The sequence below is a fragment of the Paramormyrops kingsleyae genome, chromosome 5 (assembly GCF_048594095.1).
Source record: "Paramormyrops kingsleyae isolate MSU_618 chromosome 5, PKINGS_0.4, whole genome shotgun sequence".
NCBI classification, from domain to species: Eukaryota; Metazoa; Chordata; class Actinopteri; order Osteoglossiformes; family Mormyridae; genus Paramormyrops; species Paramormyrops kingsleyae.
This window is the reverse complement of record NC_132801.1, coordinates 17,067,737-17,090,068: the sequence shown is the minus strand read 5'-3', so window position 1 is coordinate 17,090,068 and position 22,332 is coordinate 17,067,737. Positions and strand designations below refer to the sequence as shown.

The window sequence follows — 22,332 nt, the reverse complement described above, 5'->3', positions numbered from 1 at the left end:
ATGACTGTGCAACAACTGTAAGCAGCTGCATTGCATTTTCCAGTATCCTCTTGCAAATTAATTCCAGCCGGTAACACGACTGAAAGGACATAATTTATAGGCGAGTCATTTTTCCTTCGTACCGTTGTTGCACTTTGACACATGCTGTTCTTTGCATTGTGTTCTCCTGAGAGACATAGAGAACTAGACACATTACTAACAGGGGAATGAGTCTATAGAGATCTTAAGTGGGGTGACGTGAATGGCAAGACACAATACAAGAATTCAGAGCATCATTTTCAGCAACATTGCCTAAAGATGTCCCGTGGACAAATTCTGCTATTATGTTGTGCAGCAGAATTTGCCTGTCAAAATATAGATCAGTTTCAATTTGAATTTAATATATATTATTTATAAAATTGCATGATATATACAATTATTTAAGTTTATACTAATAGTCAGGGGAACAGTAAGGGCATGGATACCCTGGCAGAATATGTTAAATTTGAATATTAGTGTAAGGGGGCCCAAGGTTATATTGTCTCAGGGAGTGTAGATTTTCGAGCTACACACCTGCTAATAATACCACTTTTATGAAACTGGCATAATTGTAATATCATGACATAGATACACACACACACATACACAGACACACAAGTTTGTAATTATATCTTTGTGGGGACCATCCATTCACTTCTATGGGAGAAACCTTAATCCCAACTTTGACAGCCTTAACCACTACCCAGCCCTAACCCTAACCATAAGTAACCAAACAAAATACTTCTGGTTTTTTATTGTTTCGATTGTGGTCAGATTTTTTATAAAATTGCATTTCCCAGACTGATATACACTCACCTAAAGGATTATTAGGAACACCTGTTCAATTTCTCATTAATGCAATTATCTAATCAACCAATCACATGGCAGTTGCTTCAATGCATTTAGGGGTGTGGTCCTGGTCAAGACAATCTCCTGAACTCCAAACTGAATGTCAGAATGGGAAAGAAAGGTGATTTAAGCAATTTTGAGCGTGGCATGGTTGTTGGTGCCAGACGGGCCGGTCTGAGTATTTCACAATCTGCTCAGTTACCGGGATTTTCACGCACAACCATTTCTAGGGTTTACAATGAATATTGTGCAAAGGGAAAAACATCCAGTATGCAGCAGTCCTGTGGGCGAAAATGCCTTGTTGATGCTAGAGGTCATAGGAGAATGGTCCGACTGATTCAAGCTGATAGAAGAGCAACTTTGACTGACATAACCACTCGTTACAACCAAGGTATGCAGCAAAGCATTTGTGAAGCCACAACACGCACAACCTTGAGGCGGATGGGCTACAACAGCAGAAGACCCCACCGGGTACCACTCATCTCCACTACAAATAGGAAAAAGAGGCTACAATTTGCACGAGCTCACCAAAATTGGACAGTTGAAGACTGGAAAAATGTTGCCTGGTCTGATGAGTCTCGATTTCTGTTGAAACATTCAAATGGTAGAGTCAGAATTTGGCGTAAACAGAATGAGAACATGGATCCATCATGCCTTGTTACCACTGTGCAGGCTGGTGGTGGTGGTGTAATGGTGTGGGGGATGTTTTCTTGGCACACTTTAGGCCCCTTAGTGCCAATTGGGCATCGTTTAAATGCCACGGCCTACCTGAGCATTGTTTCTGACCATGTACATCCCTTTATGACCACCATGTACCCATCCTCTGATGGCTACTTCCAGCAGGATAATGCACCATGTCACAAAGCTCGAATCATTTCAAATTGGTTTCTTGAACATGACAATGAGTTCACTGTACTAAAATGGCCCCCACAGTCACCAGATCTCAACCCAATAGAGCATCTTTGGGATGTGGTGGAACGGGAGCTTCGTGCCCTGGATGTGCATCCCACAAATCTCCATCAACTGCAAGATGCTATCCTATCAATATGGGCCAACATTTCTAAAGAATGCTTTCAGCACCTTGTTGAATCAATGCCACTTAGAATTAAGGCAGTTCTGAAGGCGAAATGGGGTCAAACACCGTATTAGTATGGTGTTCCTAATAATCCTTTAGGTGAGTGTATATATATATATATAGAGAGAGAGCCTTACCAAAGGAATATATTTCTAAAAGCAAATAAAAACGCAAAGTGCAACACATTTCTCATATTGGAGCTTCACACATGGTTCAGGGCGGTGGATTTATTTTTTGGGAACACAGCCCTGGCATCACATCAGAAGCCATCATCACAGCGTCATCAAACTGATTGCCCTGGCTGTATATCCCAGGACATGGAACAAAATCTTATGTCTAGCCAAATGTGTCATAATGGGGGTTGGGACAAGGGAGGTGACAGTTGTCTATGTAATCAGTTGGAGAAGAACGCTAAGTGTTACGTAATAAGCTCTTGGGAGTTAGTTAGGGCTGGAAGTGGATAAACTTAAAGCGAGGCCTCTAATGTCCTCATCCCATGTCAAATCTGTGTTGACATCATTGGGGCAAGGCTGAAATTTCGAAACGTCTAGAAGAATATCACAGTAATTAATAAAAATGTCATGGCGCAGGCAGGAAAAGAAGCTGACGATCTACTGTTGGCTCATAAGACAAAGGAGTTTGTTAGGGAACTGAAGACTGGGGAATGCAAAGTAAAGGAGCACAAGGGGTCAAAAGCAAATGACGGAACACAAGAACTAACTACAAAAATACCTATAAAGGTAACAAGGGGAAAAGAGCGCAACTAGAAACCAGCACAGTGTAACATCTAATAATGGCTGACTGGAGAATACAACAGGGCAGGCACTTACATACTCAAAGAAAACGAGGGCAAACAAGGAACACCTGCAGGACATAATCAATTAACCAATCAATGCAGGGCACAGGACAACATAATAACACAAAATAGAACAATTAACAAGCACTGGTACAAGAAAACAGGCAGCTAATAACAATTAATACACAGAGAAACTATGGAACTTAATACCAAAAACTAGGAAACATTAACTACATAATCGGACTTAAACACTAGGAATAAAACCCAAGGATAATTAAACAGAACCAGAATGGAACAGAACAGAACACAAACAGGGGAAACCTGGGACAAGAAATCTAATATAGAAAATAACCACTGGGAAACAAATGCAAGAAATACAAATAAACAGATGAGGCTGGTCCAAGACCAGCCTGAAACCTATTACCAACAGGGTTATAGTCTCAAGGCTACACACTCAGCCCACTGAGCTAGTTGGGAGTCCAGGTAATTGGGAAAACACAATAGGGACTGAAGCGCAGGGTGGGAACAGTACAGACTGACAGAATTCCACACAGATACAAGCCTATAGAATATACATACATACATACATATATATATATATATATATATATATATATATATATATATATATATATATATATATATATATGTGTGTGTGTGTGTGTGTGTGTGTGTGTGTGTATAATGAGATATAATGTACAGTGTTAAATGGCCATGAAATATTTGTACTTATATTTGGAGAAGTAGTACTCACCTTACATATTCAAAATTATTTGTCACTTTTATACTGAATTTTTGCATATTGGGCACTTTTCCTCCCTCTCTGCATTGACTAAGAAACACTGCAGTAGGCACATGGTAATTCACTGGGATGTGAAATGCTCTTTTCCTTTTTCAAACAGAGACGTATCCTTTTCCTATTATAGCTCAGTTCCTGTGCTAGTAGATAATTCGCTATAGTGAGCCTTTCTGCAGTCCTGCCCTTTTATGCTGGTGTTCTGAGTTCATGAGTTTATGTCTGAACTCAGTGACGGTCATACCTGATGATCCCAAAAAGTCAACAGAGACAGATTTTTTTTTATCACACACACTCACACACACACTCACACACACACACACACTCACACAGGCCTGTCATAAAATCTTCCATAAAAATCAAAGTCAAAACTGCCTGTATCTGTAATTTCATTGGAACAACAAACTCTGTAAACTAAACCTGTCAATAGTTAAAAATCTGAAACTCTGGCAAACAATGTGTCCTAATGTGTAAAGAATACATTTAAGAGCAAAATGCTACGGCCTTTTTTCAGTTATTTGAATAAGCATTAAACTCATGCTTTGACAGACAGGGACACTGTCTAGTGGTGTAGCCTAGTATGTCTTTAGTGTTATTTTTTGTTGAAAAATAATGTTGCTTTCTGTTCTTTCATGCAGTGCTGAATTTGGTGAAGTTGTTAACAGGTTGGACTGTAGTGGTTGACAATACATCACTCTGTGCTGGAAGCCCCTTAAACCTTCTGTACTATTCTGTAAGCTTGTCTTATTTGAATTTCGGGTAGTGCTTTGTAGCATTTTCACAGTTAAGCGATTTTGCGTACACTTTCTTCAACCCAATTTAAAAAATGCAGATACTGTACTTGGATGATACATTTTTTGGTCTTACTTCTGGGGTCGGATCACAACATTTAATAATCATGTGTTTGTGAAAAAGAGGGGCTGGCAGGGAAAATGGAGGCACCGAGGGGGACGGAGACAAATGTGGTTTTCATCGGCTGCGGAGCCACGGTGTCTCAGAGAGGGTAACAGAGTCTCTGCCTGCAGCTGCGGCAGCTCTCGCCCTTGCGCAGTCAGCGTCCGGCACACCCATGGGGCTGCGTATGCGCCTTAATTGCAGACAGATGTGCCGCAGCGCTCCTCTTTTCATCTGCGCACGAGACATCCTGCACTCCGCTTTCCTGACATACGCTTGGTGAGACGAGCTCTGACTCTGCCGAAAGGATGTGTCCCTAATGGCCACCAACATACCAAAACACCTATGGTGACTTACTTGAGCACAATCAGTGTTAGATTTGCACCGCTGATTTTTCTGGGTTGTTCTGTCCTGTTGCATGATACTGTATATTTACAATTTGAAACTGGAGGCTAACATTTCAGCATTTTGTAATGAACAGTTCTCGTTTAGGTGAAAACTGTATTTCAGGAATAGAGTGCACTGCACAAACAGAACTACACTTCAGGAACAAACTATATTAACTTAAGTTCAACAATCACTTGCTTTCTGTCTAGTTACATGATGCCATTAGGATTTACATCACAAGTCGAAGAATACTTCTGTTGAGACAGAGGATTAAAATTAGTTACACATAAATCAGTAAGAAATGGACACATTTTGAAAGGAACTTTGCACCGAAAGTGGTTTTAAAACACAATAGGCATTCTGGTTCACAAGCCCATGTGCTCTTCAGCTCTAAATGTGCTGCCTTGATTGGCTTCCAGCATATTGTGTTCTCTTGACTAGAAGGCTGCAGACAACTGAGTCCCAGCTGGATTCTTGATCATGAGTGCTGGAGGTCTTTAGAATCCACAAGAAAGCATCAGTTTCCTGCCGCCCCATGAAGAACACTGTGTCAGTCGGGCTGCACCACAGACGCTGATCAAAGCTCCTCATGCGAGATCTGCACTTGCTTTCAGGGGGTCACACTGTCTTTCTTGGAAGTTCATTTTGGCAGACATTTTAGAAAACAGAGAGAGAGGACTGTGAATTAGTGTAGAGCTTTTCTTCATGCGTATTATTTGTCAGGAAATGTAACCGTACAAACAATCTGACCGTGAGTTACATACAGAGGTGCCGTAAAGAGGGGGAAAGTTAGGAGGGAGCCCTAAAAATACTGGAACGTTATTGGATTGGTCTCAGTTGGGGGTCCAATATGATATGCTTTCCTGGGGCTCAAAATAGCGCCACCCCTGTTCATATATAATACATTTACATCCTAGTTTAAACTACTTATCGACAGCACATAAAGATATGAGACTTCGTATCTAGGTTTTCTGTATGTAAATAAAGACTAAAAATATTACTTGATGACAAACGTACTGATGACACCAGAAGCAAAGTTTATGTTCCTTTTGCCGCCAAAGTTTAGCTAGCAGACAGCCATTAGAATGTGCGTATTTGGTTATTAGCTGACTTTTTTGAGGCTTTACCTCGTGTTATTCTAAAAACTTTAGTGTTTGCTTGTGTTGATCTTGGAATCATTACTTAGCTGTAATTTGTGGTTAGTGACGTATGTACAGTAATAATGTGATGCTTTAATGTCAGATACATTCCGAGGGTTTTATTTATAACTAATAATTTGATTTTTCCGGTCTGGTCTGCAGTTCTGACACTCAACTATTGAGGTTCTGCTCTATGTGCTTCAGCAGGGCCGGCTCTTAAGTAGGTTTACTCGTAGTCCACCACTTCACTGTAGCTGTGAAAAATGGGGGGTTTATATATTTACTCTGGGAACCAGGAAATGAGGTAGTTCTCCACTGCCTTGTGCAATCCCCATGGAAACTGTGAATTGGAGGGGCATTTCCTCACTGCCTCTACTGTTTTATGGCCATCTGCTGGCGGAGAGTGAAATCTGGGCTCCTCTCTCGGCGCTTTTCTTCCCACACTTGCTGTTTCGCTGACTTACAAAATATCTACTGACCTGCTGAAGAACTGGAGCATCAGCCAGATGTTTCCGGAGCAGCAACTGCACTGGCTTCCTTTTGGCATGTCATCCAATAGGAGATACCGACGTCGCTTCAGAACATCTGACAGCCCTCTGGGCATCACAGCTTGGCTGCAGACATGATGTCTTTCTAATACAAGTGTTCATGGGCATGACTGCAGCAGACACTAAGGGCACAGGTGCAGTATTGAAAAATTCCAAAGCCATTTGCTGTCCACATTTCAATTTGGAAGCAAAATATTTTCCAAGGATTTATATCGTTTAAACTAAACATTCAGGATGACACTCTATTGGATGTCTTGTGATTATTCTGTCTATATACTGTATGTTACTATAGATAAAATAAAATCTAGTTTCATATATATATATATATATATATATATATATATATATATATATATATATATATATATATATATATTATATATATATCAAGTCAAATTTATTATCCCACCGGGGAGGGAAAGGGGAAATTTAAGATGCAGCCAGGCATTTAAAAAGAAATACAACAAAATACGTAAATGAATACAACCATTGAAAACAAATGCCAACATAGAGACAGTGACCAATACATAATACAAAGCAAACCATCCACAAAAACCACAACACAAACCAGTACACAGTATGCCACAGTGCAAGATTTCTACATGGAGAGACTAGGAAAGCAGAAGTGCCAGAACAGAAATAGTCAAGTCCATCAGTGACATCATCTGTGCCTATTCAAGATATTAACAGCAACACAAACAAAAGAAAGGTTATATCTTTTAGTCCTGTGTATGGGAAGTCTACTGTACAGTATATCCTCTACCTGAAGGTAGAAGCACAAACTCCCTGTAGAGGGGGTGGTCATTATAATCCAGTACTGCCAATGCCTTCCTGAGCACATGACGGTCATACAGGTCACCAAGCTGGGTTTGAGTTACCCCAATGACCTTACAGGCTACACTGACAAGCCGGCCAAGCTTATTTCTCTCTGCAAGGTTGAGGTTACCAAACCATACCACAATGGAAAAGGACAGTACACTATAATACTATATTTTACTATACACTATATATTGTGCTATATTAATACTATATATTATAGAACATCTTGAAACATCATCATAAAACAAGAAAATAAATAAAATCAAGTGTCTATTTATGTATGTATAGTGGTACCGGGTGGAAATGGTTCGTTCATTTGCTGCTTGTCAAAATGCCTCCTTTGTAATGTGAAATAAATACTAATCCGTGGAAATGCACAGCAACCCATTCCACGAATTAGAAATCATTCTTTGTTTATTATATTCCATTATTCGACCCTGAATTATTCCGATTGGTGTATCATGGAAAATCATTTCACTCCACGAATTACAATATGGTAAACATGCAGTCACACCTATACCTAAAATAAAAATGCTGCCCCGGGGTGACTGTTCTATAAACGTACAGCACACCTTGTTTGCTTCTGCTATACAAAATATAAATTTGTATTTTAACATATGTACTTAGCGCGTAGGCTAATCCAGGAGGTATCGAAGATCCATCATGTTCTCATTTACGTTACGCTTAATTCCAAAACTTAGCGTGGCGTGGTCAGAGCCCCCTCATGTGGCCATAAATCTATACAACATGCACGTTTATAAATTCAGTACTCACATTTGAAGCACGGTTCGAATAGATTGAATGAAAATGGGGCGGCATAACTACTGTACCTGTCAATAACCCAACAGAACGGGAACTCTATAACTGTCACATGATTATTCAGTCAATCAAGATAATTATTCAAGTTTTTTTCCCAGTGGATCAACTGTACTTTCGGAGCTAGTGAAAAATCATGTATTTTTATTCACATACTACTGTGTTCAGTCTTCCAGTCATCACTCTTGCATTCTTATTTCTGGGTCCAACTCAACACTAATGGCAGCTTCGAAATAGAGACTGGTGTTTATGCAGAGGTTTCTTGAGTCCTGTTTTTCCGATCATTTTTGAGCTTGTGGTTAGTAAAACTGAAGAATTCACACATAAAAGCTCCACGTCTTCAGTGATCAACAATATTTATGATACATGCAAACACCAACATGTACATAATAAGTAACTGGAAATATGTCAAATCAACTATCTATATAGTAAATATGAAAAACAGAACATTTGAGAAACCTACCCATAGCTGATTTTTTTTCTGCTGTACTTTAAATTTCAAAACATCTGCATCTCATCTTTTATAAACTAATTCTATACCCGATGATTATTGTTTCCTACCACATTGTCACATATCATATTATTTGCTAAGTAAATTTGCTAAAAGTGATAACAGTGAAATTGGAATATAAACACAGTACGTGAAGATATTCTATCAAAGGAAAAACAGAAAATAATGAAGCCGTAAAACCACAGTTTTTGTAGCACTCCTTCTAACATAATATATGGTGTACAGTCAGCGTATGTGTATTGATGAGTGCACCTAAAATTCCATTTTAAACAAAAAAATAGATTAATGACATTCTTAATGTTCTGTGCTGAGTTTGTGCTGAATATAAGCATATGTAGCACTTTGGGATCAATGTTTTATAGATTGATGAAATATATAAATATGTCAAGGAATGATAGACTCAAAAGTGTATAACAGGCCTCGGTCAGACTCAGAGCGTTAATATTAAAAAACTAACCATGAGGATAGTCAACATGGATTTGAAGTATTTACTCCAGTTAAAAGTTGCAGTTTTAAAAAATTGAACTACTTATACATATATTAATTATTTTTAAAGAAGATTCATGTGGTTCAATTGGTAGTCTTAGCATGGAAAGTACAGTTTATCTAAATTGCAGGGTTTTAATTACAGTCCTGTAATTTAGGCGGAGAACGACATAAATATTTCCTGTCTATAGTTATCTTTTTCCCCAGACATCCCTTTGAAAATTTGATGGAGGAATCCACACTGTAATTCTATCTGTTTAATAGTTGTATCCTAGACGTCCAAATATAGATCATTTCCCACCAAACGCTGAGGTATGGTTCTGTAACAGAGAACGTATTTTATCGATTGAATGTCTTTTTCCGCTTTTGGCATTCAGACCGTATGTAATGTGTCTTCGCAGCGGAGCCTGATTATTGATGACAAGAGTGGAGAGGTTGGGTCATTTCCTGATGCCTAACCGGGCACGGTTATGGCAAGATTTTTTATTTTTTTTTTCTAAATGTAGGTATTTGTAGGGATATAGTAAATTTTGAAATCGAATGAAGAGCACTGGCGATCGGTTTTCAACAAAGAAGTAACCAGAGAAAGTTCAAGAAAAGTACACAAAAGGACTGCCTAAGCAACAGCTGTTTTGATTTGGTGCCTTCATAAAAGTTCAAGACTCGCAGAGATGGAGGACAAAGAAAGAGGTAAAAAAAAATGTTAGTAAAAGAGGAGTTCTAAGCATCCTCGTTTTAAAAAGTTGGAAGAATGACTTTAGCTTAAAGTTTTAGGTGCAGATAATTTGGGCTGCGAAGAAAGACAGGGTGTGAGAAAGTGAGAGAGGACAGGAAACTTTATCGCGTGTGTTTTCTTTTCGTTGAATGCTGCAGTGGTGAATAGGATCTGCTTGGGGAGCGGGGTAATTAAAAATGGTCGGTAAAATGGCAGTGCTAAAGGCAGAACCGGAGCTCTTTGTTGAATCAATGGGGTGACGGGGTTTACGAGGTTTTTTCACCCCAAAAAAGAACACAATATGTTAGTTATGATCGAAAATCTGATTCAAGATTCACACAGCCATTTAAGCTTGACAAAGAAACTAAACTGCTTTTTCACGAATAACGTTTATCATTGTGTACAAATACTGGATTGCTGTAACCCGTTTTCCCACTTTACACTTTACACAGGGTGTTGCCTCAACGACTCCAGGGCCAAAACATTGGCCACGTGGAGTTTTATCAGTGTCTGAAAGAGGCCGAATTCTTTTAATGATCATTTCATTCGTAGCTTGATAGAGGTATGTGCAGGATATGAACATTGGTTATCTATTAATATTTTGTACAGCTGTGGAAAAATACTTAGTGTACTGTTTTCAAATAGTTTATTATTGATGGAATCTTGATACTGTACGAATGGAATTTAGGATCTGATTGATGTCTTGCTAACATTTGCTCACTTAATAAATAGGTTGTTAAAAATGCCAAGGCAGATTTGTGTTTTCACTCTCACTTGACAGCATTTGCTTCCTTAAACATTGGCTCTTTTTTCCTCCAGCAGAGTGATGGCAGAAAATGTCCCTGGAGACAGATAAAAAATGCTTTCATGTTCCCAACGAACAAAGGACATCCTGTGTGTTTCAGGCTATTGAGGAGAAAGAGGAAATTCCTGGGATGGGAGAAGACAGGTAATAATACCTATGGCTGAAATATGTTTTTTCTGCATACGGTTCATCCTACCCCGTGTGATGGATGCAGCGGAATATGATACATGCATTTCCTGAGGCATTTGAACTGTAAGGTGTGTTTAACCTGTTACTGAATGTATGCCGTTGTACTCCTCTTAAGAAATGGCTATGCTATGATGTCATCGATTTTCAACTTGGCCCTTTTATATTGGTCCTTAGTAGCCGGTAAGCACTACAGTACATACAGTCAAAACACTCATTTTGAGCTGTTCTATTATGCACAGAAGTGGCAAATTGCATGTGAAATAGTTTTTTGTCATGTGTCTATGTCCTATAAATGGATTTAAAAAGTGAACAAAGTATAAAGGTCTTAGAATAGGAAGTACGATTGTTTTTGTAAAAGGACCGCTGCCTCGATTAGTTGTGGTTATGTCAATAATATCAGAATGTTGAACGTTCTTAAGATTTGTGCTGAAACTTCTGGAAAGTAAAACCATGTCCTAGATTTTCCTTGAATAGTGTCACAATTCAGCATAAATATCTGATTTGATTGAATGTTGAGATATTATGTATTAACAATATCAAATGTATTACTCTGGAATTCAATTTTTATCAGAATCAATAGTCCCAGATTTTTATGTGGCAAGTGTAATTTGGATGTATCTGTGGTTTTTCACAGTGCTATTATTGCTGGTGTTATTGTGGCATAAGAAATAATTTTATCTTAAGTACCCAGCTTATTAGGTTAAGCTGTGGAAATAATGAAGTAATTGTAACAAACCAGAAGTACTTGTATGCAACTTTGGCAACTGTACATAGTAAAGCAGAGTGCAGAGGACAGATGTACTGATAACATGATCATGATGATTATTGATGATTCAGTTGAAAATTTTGGTAGTCAAGGTATTTTATGGCTTGAATACAAAACTTATAAATTGTCAGTTCCAAACTACAATTCTAAGGCTCACAAAGCAGCATCTTTCCAAGAGCTGTGAAATCAATTAATGTGTATGTTGATAGTTTATGTTGATAGTGTTCTATTGATCCACAATAATTATTTCTATTTTGCTGCATAATATGTATGACCAGGCAAATACACCAGAACAGCTTTCTTGTTCATACTTGTAATTGGTGAAATGAAGCTGATTCTGATTCTGATAAAACTCCATTGTACTTTGCTGCTGAGGAACCATGTTGATGAGGTTGTTGCTAGGAAATGAAAGTGCTGGACGCACTTCCTGTTGATAGGGATTAAAGAAACTGCCATCACCTTATGTTATTGACCAACGCTGCAGAGCCGTTCAACTAGCACCTGGATTACTATTGGCTATCAAGGACTTGACCAACCATTCATGAAAATGGGGAAAGTAACAGCATGTTTATTGTTCTTTTGTTCTTTTTCATTAGGCATATCTAAATTCAAAATATAATTAGAAACTGCTATGAATGATTGCAAATTACTAATGGATGTTAATGAATAATTTAATTCTTTTTGATCTCCAGCGTTCTGGAAATGCTGAGCTACTCCAAATTCACAGACCTGGAGACGTGGTTGTGTATGCCTTCTACTCTGTTACCAAGGAGCTTGGAAGCAACATGTGTGACTTCTCCACCTTTGATGCACACTGGGACAGCAGATGTGGAGAGGAAGCCCAGGTATCTGCTGCATAACTTTGATTGGTTGACAGGGAGTCACTAATGAGTTCAGTCAGGGGCGCCCTGGCATTTGCTGGGGGCAACAGGCCACTAGGAGCACACTGGGAGGGTTGCAGTAGTATTGCATAATCACCTTGTGCCGCCATCTTGGTGCATTGTCAGTCTTGGTGATGGAGTATTCCGAGCAAATGAATGCAAGCAAGTCAAGTACGGCTTTATTGTCACAGCAGTCGTTTTCAGTACACTGCATATGGTGACGAAATAATGTTATATAAAACCAAAATAAATTAAACTAAATAAAAGCATTGTGATTTTTGGATGTGACCCATACACACTGAAAGCAAAATGGTTGTGAGCTGCTCACTGTGCATTATGAGGGTATTGTTAGTTATCTGGTTTTTCAAACATCATGGGTAACACTGAAGCAAATGAAAGCGAATAAAGGTCAGGACATTCAATTTCTTTATATCTGGCTGGGTACATGTACTCCAGAGGAAAAGCGTGGATGAAATATTTCACAGGAAAGTACAAGTATAAATTGCATGCTTAATTTTCACCATTTATTATATAAATTATATATATTGTTTTCATTATGTAACTTTAAGCAATAATGTTGCACTGTGCTGCAACATTAACACTACAGTGCTGTGCCTGTTGTCATTGTTACTGCAACAAATCTAAGTGAATGTGTTGTAAAGGTAAATTGCTGATCAATTTGTATTATCCCTGAATGTGCGGTTTTCATTTAGCTGAAGGGACTGTCTGAGTTGTTTCTTTTTGCATTGTTCTTTTGATGCCTGTGATGTTGGCAAACTCTTGCCCTTGCTGTGTCCCATGTTCACTGTTGGTGCCCAGAAGTTTGTTTTAAAACAATAATTTTATGTCATCAGCTTGCCTCTCATAAATTATGAGGCACAAAAGCCATAAAATTACTTGTATTCACATTAGGTTACATAGTCGCTGCAACCATAAATAGAATGGGAATCATGAGGTGTGGTTTCTACGGAAACAAATACATAGAAATGCTAGTAATTTAGTAATAATCTTACTATGTATATATATGACAAAGTGGTCCTCACAAACTTTCGCATCGTTATGGGTCTTTTCAGTGAGTTCCAATCTTAGGATGTCGCGTAACTACTGTTGGCAACGTTTGCTACATAAAAGTTTTCGAAATCATAAATGATCCTTTATCTTTGTGGTGAATACTGCTGTTGTTGAAGCTGACAACAGTACACCCTACCATGACAAATGTAGCAAAAGGGCACAGACTGATCATACGCACCAGACAGGAAATTGCACCAACATGGCAGAAGGCGACCCTTGCTTAGTGTGAGTGCTACAGTGTGTCGTCATGTGCAATACTGCTTTTCTTGGTTGGGGGTCGAAGGTGACGTTTGCTAGTTGTTGCCGAAGAACACGCCAGCCCTGAGTTCAGCTACTGAGGTCAGGTGCTGCGCATCATGTGCAGTGTCTTTGCAGAGTTGTTGATGACCACTTTAATGGTGTGTTGACCAATTAGGGGACTCAGCCTGTGTCTGGAAGATGGTGGGTTCAAATTCGGTGCCTGGAAGAGTAATTATATCACCATTGGGCTCATGAGCAAGACCGTTTACCTAATCTGCTACAAGGAAGGTGCTCTCTAACTTAAAAGTACTAGGCTTTGTGGCCTAAGGTCTTGATGGTGTATAGGGTAAAATAATCAAAGTCAGGTTCACATATACATTGCACAGTAGACTAATTGGGATCAAGGATATTTGGGTTGGCATTAAAATATCCAGATTCAGATGGCAGATCCAGTTGATTTAATTTGTTTTTAGTGCTTGTCCTTTCTCAGTCATTACTGACTTATACAACACTTAATATAACACACGATATTTGTCAACCGGGGGTTTTATTAGTTTGCTAAGTCGGCCGCCCCTCAGAAGATGCTATTACCCATGTCAGGATTGGATACTGCGTTAAATCTAGGGTTACGTTTGAAATTAGGTTTAGAGTTAGGGTTAGGATTGCTATTAGGGTTAGGCCTAGGGTCAGCATTAGAGTTGCTATTTGGGTTAGACCTAGGGTTAGGGGCAGTTTGGGCTTAGTGCACAGAAAAGCATAGTACTCCACTGTGTTGTGCTTATAATACACAGGGTACATTATTCCTATTTTCCTTCTTCTTTCTCAAGATGTTTGAGGGACCAGAATAGTGTTTTTAGCTAGGTTAGGTTAGGTTTAGGATTATGTTTAGGATTATGGTTTAGGGGTAGACCTAGGGTCAGTATTAGGATCATTGTTAGGGTTAGGATTTCTATTTGGGTTAGACCTAGGGTTAGGTTAGGTTAGGCTTAGTCCATTGAAAAGCATAGTAATCCACTGTGTTTGCTTTTAATGCACAGGCTACATTATGAGGGTTAGGAATAGGGTTAGGTTTGATATTAGGGTTCGAGGTTAAGGTCAGGGTTGATACTAGAATTAGATGTTGTGTTTAGGTTACGGTGTTACTTTGATCACTTAATCACATTTAAGTTGTGATTATGTACATTCTGTATTTACTGCACATACTGTATTTACAAAATTTCACTTTTGTTTGTTTAATAGATCAAGATTGTTGCTTTTCCCCATTACTTTTGGTTTCCCGTTTGTACATTTGACTCTCTGGCTTTTGACTCTCCATTGCTTAACTCAGAGGTCGGCAACCTTTTTAAAGCAAAGAGCCATTTTATCTTAAATGTCTGGCACAAGATTTACAAAGAGCTGCAATAGATAGAGAAGAGGGTTTGAGATATGATTTTTTTAATGCAATATCAGTATATATGCATTTAACACAAAAACAAAACTTGAAGTACTTTAAAAAAATAAAGATATACTATTTCGGGGGAGGGAGAGGGGCTCTCAGTTTTAAATCACTCAGACATGTAACAGCGCAAATGTGACTAATATCACAATATTTCCAAGTAGTGCAAAATGTACTCACCACACCAAACTCAGCTGGCTATAATATGTAAATCGGAGAAAATAAAATATTTTTACAAAGACCTGGGAAGGCATGGTGACGATTTACTACAAAAGGTATTGGAAAGAATTCAGAATCCCAATAAACTTTGAAGCCTACATCGAATCTCGGACACTGAAGAAAACTCCGGAAAGCATACCATTTGACCGGAGACGTACTCTAGTCGTAGAGAATGACTTTGAGGAAGATGTAAATTATGCAGTTTAGTGCGCGACGGACCGCTTCATTCACATATAGCTAAGAAATATCTAAATGAAAAATTAATATTAACCCAGAAATAAATTATTTATATTTACGAAAGTATTATCATAATATGTTGACGTGAAAATGTGAATGCGTCTGTCGTTCTGAGAAGAGCCACACGTGGCTCGCGAACCGCAGGTTGCCGACCCCTGGCTTAACTAGACCTACGATTGTTAGCCTTGCTGTTTTGCTTTGATTTTCTCATTTGTGTATTTTTCTGCATGTGCACCAGTTGTAGGGATTGACAGCCACTTTTGTTTTTTAAATTTAAAATAAAATAGAGTGTGATAAAAATCCTTAAATTCCACAAAATCTAATCCATACCCGCTGTGATGCGACTGCCCTGTTTGAAGGCCCCGGGCACCAGCAGAAGGCAGTCAGCACCACACAGACTGGCAGTAACCGAGGTTTTCTCATCGACAGTCTCAAGAAGTGCAAAGAGAACACAGCTAGTGGGTGACTGTTACGCCAATCAGGTATTTTATTTGCAAGGATAGATTTAAAGTTGTAGAGCTTTGCTAATATCGTAGAAGAGATAAGCACTCAGAGGAAACATCAAGTGTCAGTGAAAACAGCTCAGCAGCCACATCATCATTTAAAAAAGAAAATATTGTGAATAACCGAGGTCAAAAGACGTTGAAGGTGTGGCAGAAAATGTGCAGTTTATTGTCCAAAACGCAACAGACTGGTAATATGCACTGTGTACAAATGTCAGCAATTACGGTTTCCACTTTCAATCTCAAGAAGTATGGGACAAGTTGTGTCCTGCATTGCTTAAAAACACAACAGGCATTTTATTTTTCATTATTAAGTACCTTCCCTGGAACTAGCAACGAGACAGTCTGACAAAAACCTAGCACCAAAACGTTCTATTCGCATTTCTTAGTGTTACACGCCAAGACACAACGTTTCTTTTCGTATGATTCATCTATTTCAAATTAGATTTCATTTTGCTAATACTGTTTTGTTTAAGTAATGATTTCTTAAATCTTTAATGACCATTAATAATGCCTAGACCATATTTTGCCTATTTTGAGGATATTAGTACATGTGGGAATCTCTGAAGATCAGACACATGAAATAGCTCTAAACTTTAAATCAATCCCAGAAAATTAAATTACGAAAACGTAAACTCAAACTAAATTATATAAAACAAAATTGAAATATGTCTTCAAAATAAAAATCGTAATAAGGCCACACATAAAAATGAACTAAAATTAAATTAGATTTGAAAAAAATCAATAATACAATAACACTTGCCGGAAGTAAAAAAATAATGACTTCAATTATATCATAATAATTTTCAATATTGACTGATTAAAAAATGATCATGATAAAATATTCTGCCGTATCGCCCAGCCCTACTTGGTGGAGTAGGATGTTTTTTCAAACTGCTTCATCTCTCAGGATGGGGAGGCTGGAGCTTCTGTGAGGAAGTGCTGACCAGCACTAGGTGTATAGCAGTTTGAGAAACTCCTTAGCCCTGAGGATATTTCACCCCCCCCCCCACGTGGCAATGCTGGAAATTCGCCATCATCACAGTCTGTCAGTGCAGCTGAAGTTACTCTGGTGGTCAGAGGCCTCCATAGTGAATAGGCTGCAGGAGTAAATGTGCATCTGGAAGACGGTTAAAATATCCCTGGACTGAGAAAAAGAAGTCGATGGTTGGATGGATGGATGGATGGATGGATAGATGGATGGATGGATAGGTGGATGGATGGATGGATGGATGGATGATTCTTTATTGATCCCAAAGGAAATTTAGGCATGCAGTAGCTGAAATACACACAATAGTAACACTAAGTAATGCACCCTAAAAGGGGATACCTGGAGAGCATTATCAAATCCAGGAGTCAGGAAGAGCAGTGTGGATTCCAGCTTAGCCTCAGACTCTCGTCCCTCTCACAGCTGTGCGAGGATCTGTGGGAATATGCAGTCTGCATATGCTTTGTGGGCTTGGAGAAGGCAATTGGCTGTGTGTCCTAGTGCATATTGTGAGACGTACTGTGGAAATATGGTGCCTGGGGGCAGCTACTGTGTGTTATTCCGGCCCTGTTTGAATGCCTTATGCGGGGTGCTGGTGGGGGGTGGGGGGGTGGCAGAGGTTAGCAGTGTTGCCTCAGACCAACTTCATATGTATGGAGTTTGTATGTTCTTCCCATTTTGTCATGGGGTTTCCTTCAGCCCCCCATACAAAAATATACTGAGGTTAATTGGAGTTACCAAATTGCCCATAGGTGTGTGTGAGTGTGCCCGGTGACGGGTTGGCACCCCATCCTGGGTTGTTCCGTGCCTTGCACCAATAGTCTCCAGGTTAGGCTAGAATGCCATCTGGTAGAGCGAACAATAAGTGGCATCCCTGCCATTTGTAGATGATGCTTTTTGCCTCATCTGAGCAAGACAACCAGTGCACACTTGAGTGATTGAATACTGAATGAGAAGTGTGGGATGATAATTAGTATCTCTAAATAAGGGACAGTCAATCTTATCCAGAAAGGGCTGGTTTGTATATAGGTTTTTGCTGCATCTTCCTAATTAGATTACTAATTAGAGAACTGATTGGCTGAAGAGTTCTCACACTTGGGTTTGAACAGCTGACCTAAAGGTTATTCAATAAACTACATCCAAGGCCATGGATCTCTATTGAAAAAGAGCTCATTTGAGTTTTCAGCTATGGTGTCATGGTGAGAGTGAATGTGAGACTTAAATGCGGATTGGATTGGTGACAGTTGTAGAAATCACAAAGGACTTACAATGTCACCACAATGTAAGACATTGAGGTGGACAGGTCCCAAGGTTATTTTCACTGGACAGTTCTAGGAATTCCCCAGAAGAAACTAGAATATGTGGCCAAGTCTGGTCTGACCTGTACAGGATGCTGTCACAATGACCCTACCAGGCTGCAGACAAACTTTTTCCACTAGTAGCACTGGTGCTCTGTACTGAAAAATCTAGCAGCACCATCACAAAATTTAGGTGCACCACATAAATTGACATTCAGTGCAACACATTCATATTTTTTTCTTAACTGTATTACTGATAAATATTTGGGAATAAATATACAATTTACAGGAATAACAATGTTTTATTTTAAAGGAAAAAAGTCACAAAGTGAAGTAGCGCTTGAGAGGGAAAAAAATAAGTTAGATGGTGCTTTTGAAAACATAAACACCAAATAATAAATTTACAAAGGTAAACATGAGGTATGCGGTCAGCCGCTATTCCTTAAGTGCATCTGCCCCTGTACAGATTATGCCTTTAGCTGTTGTTGAGCTTTATGAGGGTTTTACGAGGCACTTTCCCCACTGATGTTCAGGAACTTGGTTCCTGGTTCTGCGTTCCTTTGCTGTCTTGACAAGGAACTTTTGAAGCCACTTTCATGTGTTGTTTTCTTACCACTGAACATGAACAGGGACTTTTATACCAAACCAGCATAGGAGACATAAAAAGCTCATAGGTTAAACTTCACATGTAATTTTATAGGAAACTACACTGCCACCCCAAAATAATGGATGATGAGCAAGTTGTTCTGTTAGTTATTTCTTAGTTACTGGGTCGATTGATCACAATCATAACTGGACACAGCCTTTTGTTTGAATTTTATTTCTACAACCCGCGACATGTTCAGAATTTATTGTTAAATCTGGCCAGCAGATCGATCTTTCATTTTTTAACATTATTCCACTAATAAGTGCTGACAAGTTTCACCGCTGGCCCCAGGTCATATGAGGGAAAAGTATATCAGTTATTGATCAAATTTTCTGATGCAGAAATATACAGACGCATGCATGAAGGTATTCCTTAACATATTAAATGTAATTGAGGTACAAAAAGTAAATCTATCCGCTTGATTTTTTGCTCCACTAATTCCGTCTCTTTTCCCTGCACTTCCACTTAACTTCCAAGCTAGCACTGGTGCCTGTGGTCAATGAGCAAGATATGGGCAGTGGTGTCTTAATGGTTAGGGAAGCCCACTTGTAATTGAAAGATTGCTGGTTTCACTCCCCGACCAAAAAGGCACCACTGAGGTACCCTGTGCAAGGTACCGCTCCCCGGGCGCTGAATTAGCTGCCCCCTGCTATGTCACGATGTCATGTATGGGTTAAATGCAGAGGACACATTTGATTGTTGTGCACTGTGCTGTGGTGTGTCAACAATGACCACTGATCACCAAATTCTAATATCTATAAGCCCTGCCTCAGTATCACCTGTTGGTAAGTGCAGTCGGAGTGAGTTCTTGTGGTGGGAACACAAAGGAGTTCCTGGTTCCAGAAAAAAGCTCATGGGGTTGGAAAGCACCTTATCTTGCTCACGCACACACACACACACACACGTTTGTAATACTATCTTTGTGGGGACTGTCCATTCATTTCTACAGGCAAAACCCTAATCCCAACAACAACCTTAAGCATAAGTAACATGGGCATCGCCGCCATTTAATCTGAGGGGGACGTGTCCCCCTCACATTTCATAATTATTTGTTTGGACCCCCCCCCACATTTAACATAAAATATTAGTTCACCCAGCGCTGTTTTCCAGTGTGTCCCCCCCACATTCAAAATGCTTCTGATGCCTCTGAGTATCCAAACAAAATACAAGACTATTGACATTTTTAGTTTTTTGATTGCAGTCACAGATTTTTATAAAATTGAATTTCCCCTTGTGGGGACTGAAAACATTGTGCCCACAACATCAAAATATCAGGTTTTTATCACACTATGTGGACGAAATGTCACCACAATGTAATATACAGTATACGTTACAAAAATTTTGTCCAACTGCCTCCAAAATGGTCACAAAATGCCCCTAAATGGCTGCGGGCCGGAGCCCTGCTCTAACCTGGAATAGTGTCGGAAGATGCGATAATTATATTACAGGTTTAGGGTAAATTATTCTACGACAATTAGAAATCTTTTTTTCACCTGCGGAATTGTTACTAATTCTGGCTGTTATGGGTCTATCCCGAGACTTAATGAGAATTTCCATGTTGAACATAATGAGATACATAATGGGGCAGAAAATGAAACAAAACATAATGAAAATTCTGATCAAAATACCTTCCCTAGAATCTGAATATTCTGTGTTACATTCTAGTGATTTAGCAGACATGTTTATAGAAGGCAACATACGATTTTTGAGAAAACAGGGCCTCACAGTCCTTAGAGCAACAGGGGGTTAAAGGCCGTGTTCAGGGGTCCAGCAGTGAATTTATTCTGACAACTGAGATTTGAACCAATGACCTTCCAATCACAGGAACAGCATCCTAACCTCCTGAACCTCACACAGCCCCTTCCTGTCATAATTTAAACATATGCTATTCATGATTCTTCTGTTACAACTGAAATGTATAAATAAGGATGTACTCACAGCTGTCCTTCATTTGCATTTGTAATTGAGCTTTGTCTGTGTGACCTGGCTCTGAACCAGTGGTAGTTGGCTAAGACTTTTAGAGAAGTGAGAATTGTTCTTTGTATGTAGGCCTCAGAGATTTTTTCAGTTCAGAGTCTAGTTTATGGGACTTGTGGACTTGTTTTCGTGCTTCCTCTTGATATTTTAGCATAGCATAGTTTGCAGTTTGCTATGCTTTGTTTTTTGTTGTTAATTTTGAAGTACTTCAAAATTTGCAAGTCGCACTGGGTAGTTGACAATAAACCAAACACTAGGACTAAGACTAACAAGGATCAGGCGTGGGTTGTAAACAATCACAAAGGACTTAAATACTAGGAATGGTGTGGTCAGCGACATCTGCTGGCCAAGCAGGAAAATGACAGCCTCTGAATGTGTGCACTCTATTTTTGGGTCTGGCTCAGTCAAGTTTTCTGGTGATACGGCCTGCGAGACGAGCAGATCAGTAACACAATTATTTAAAAAAAATCTTTCAAATGTATCCATGTAAGCCACAATCATTTCTATGATAAGGTGTATATTTTTGCTTAGTTATTTGTTAGTTTTGTCGTTTTTCTCATCCCTGTAGCCCTTTCCTTGGATTTTATTAAATTCTTTTGTTTATTACAGAAATAAATTCTAACATAACTGATTAACTGCCCCAAACCATTTAGACAATGAAGCTGTATAATTTTAGTCCATCTTCAAACTAATTAAAAAAAATTGAGAGAATTAATATGCTCTGGTAACGTGTTTGTGAAAAAGACCCATGTACTCCCCTTTAATTTAACATATAAATATTTATAAGTTATAGTATTAAATATGATTAATTACAATAAATCACAGAAAACTGTGCAATTGGTTAATTTTTAAAAACCTAAATATATATCTGTATATTCCAGTTATATGAAGGGCAAATCAGACACAGCTAATGTCATTTGCCACAACAAGCTTTTCCGTTATTAATGTGGATTAAGAGGTGGAGAACTGCCACAGGGATAGACATCAAGGATTAAATGAACAGAAAGAGTTTATGAAAAAAGTCTTTGCAAAAATCAATAACCAAAGTAACAAAAAAAGTCAAATTAAACTCTAAGTACACAGACCACATATCCACCCTCTTCACAGTTCACCCAAGTTGACTCTTAAATAGTAATTAGCAGCAACAGCAATGTGTTTACTTGTTTGTCTGTTTAAACTAGATAAATATCCTCTCTAAAATGCACAGCTGCTAGTGTGGACTAGCTGA

At 38.9% G+C, this 22,332-nt stretch overlaps 1 protein-coding gene across 3 annotated transcripts in view; it reads left to right on the top strand.

Annotated features, from left to right (window-relative positions):
• Positions 1-9,422: 9,422 nt before the first annotated feature.
• The window catches only part of ankfn1a (ankyrin repeat and fibronectin type III domain containing 1a), a 118,106-nt gene continuing 105,196 nt past the window's right edge, over positions 9,423-22,332 (top strand). For 2 of the 3 annotated variants that reach the window (XM_023822649.2, XM_023822647.2), the window contains exons 1-4: positions 9,423-9,824; positions 10,302-10,411; positions 10,669-10,798; positions 12,302-12,454. In XM_023822649.2, coding sequence (XP_023678417.2) covers positions 10,686-10,798; positions 12,302-12,454 — 266 coding nt within the window. In that variant the 5' untranslated portion in view covers positions 9,423-9,824; positions 10,302-10,411; positions 10,669-10,685. The remainder of the gene's footprint in view (positions 9,825-10,301; positions 10,412-10,668; positions 10,799-12,301; positions 12,455-22,332) is intronic. The other variant, XM_023822648.2, reaches the window with a different exon arrangement.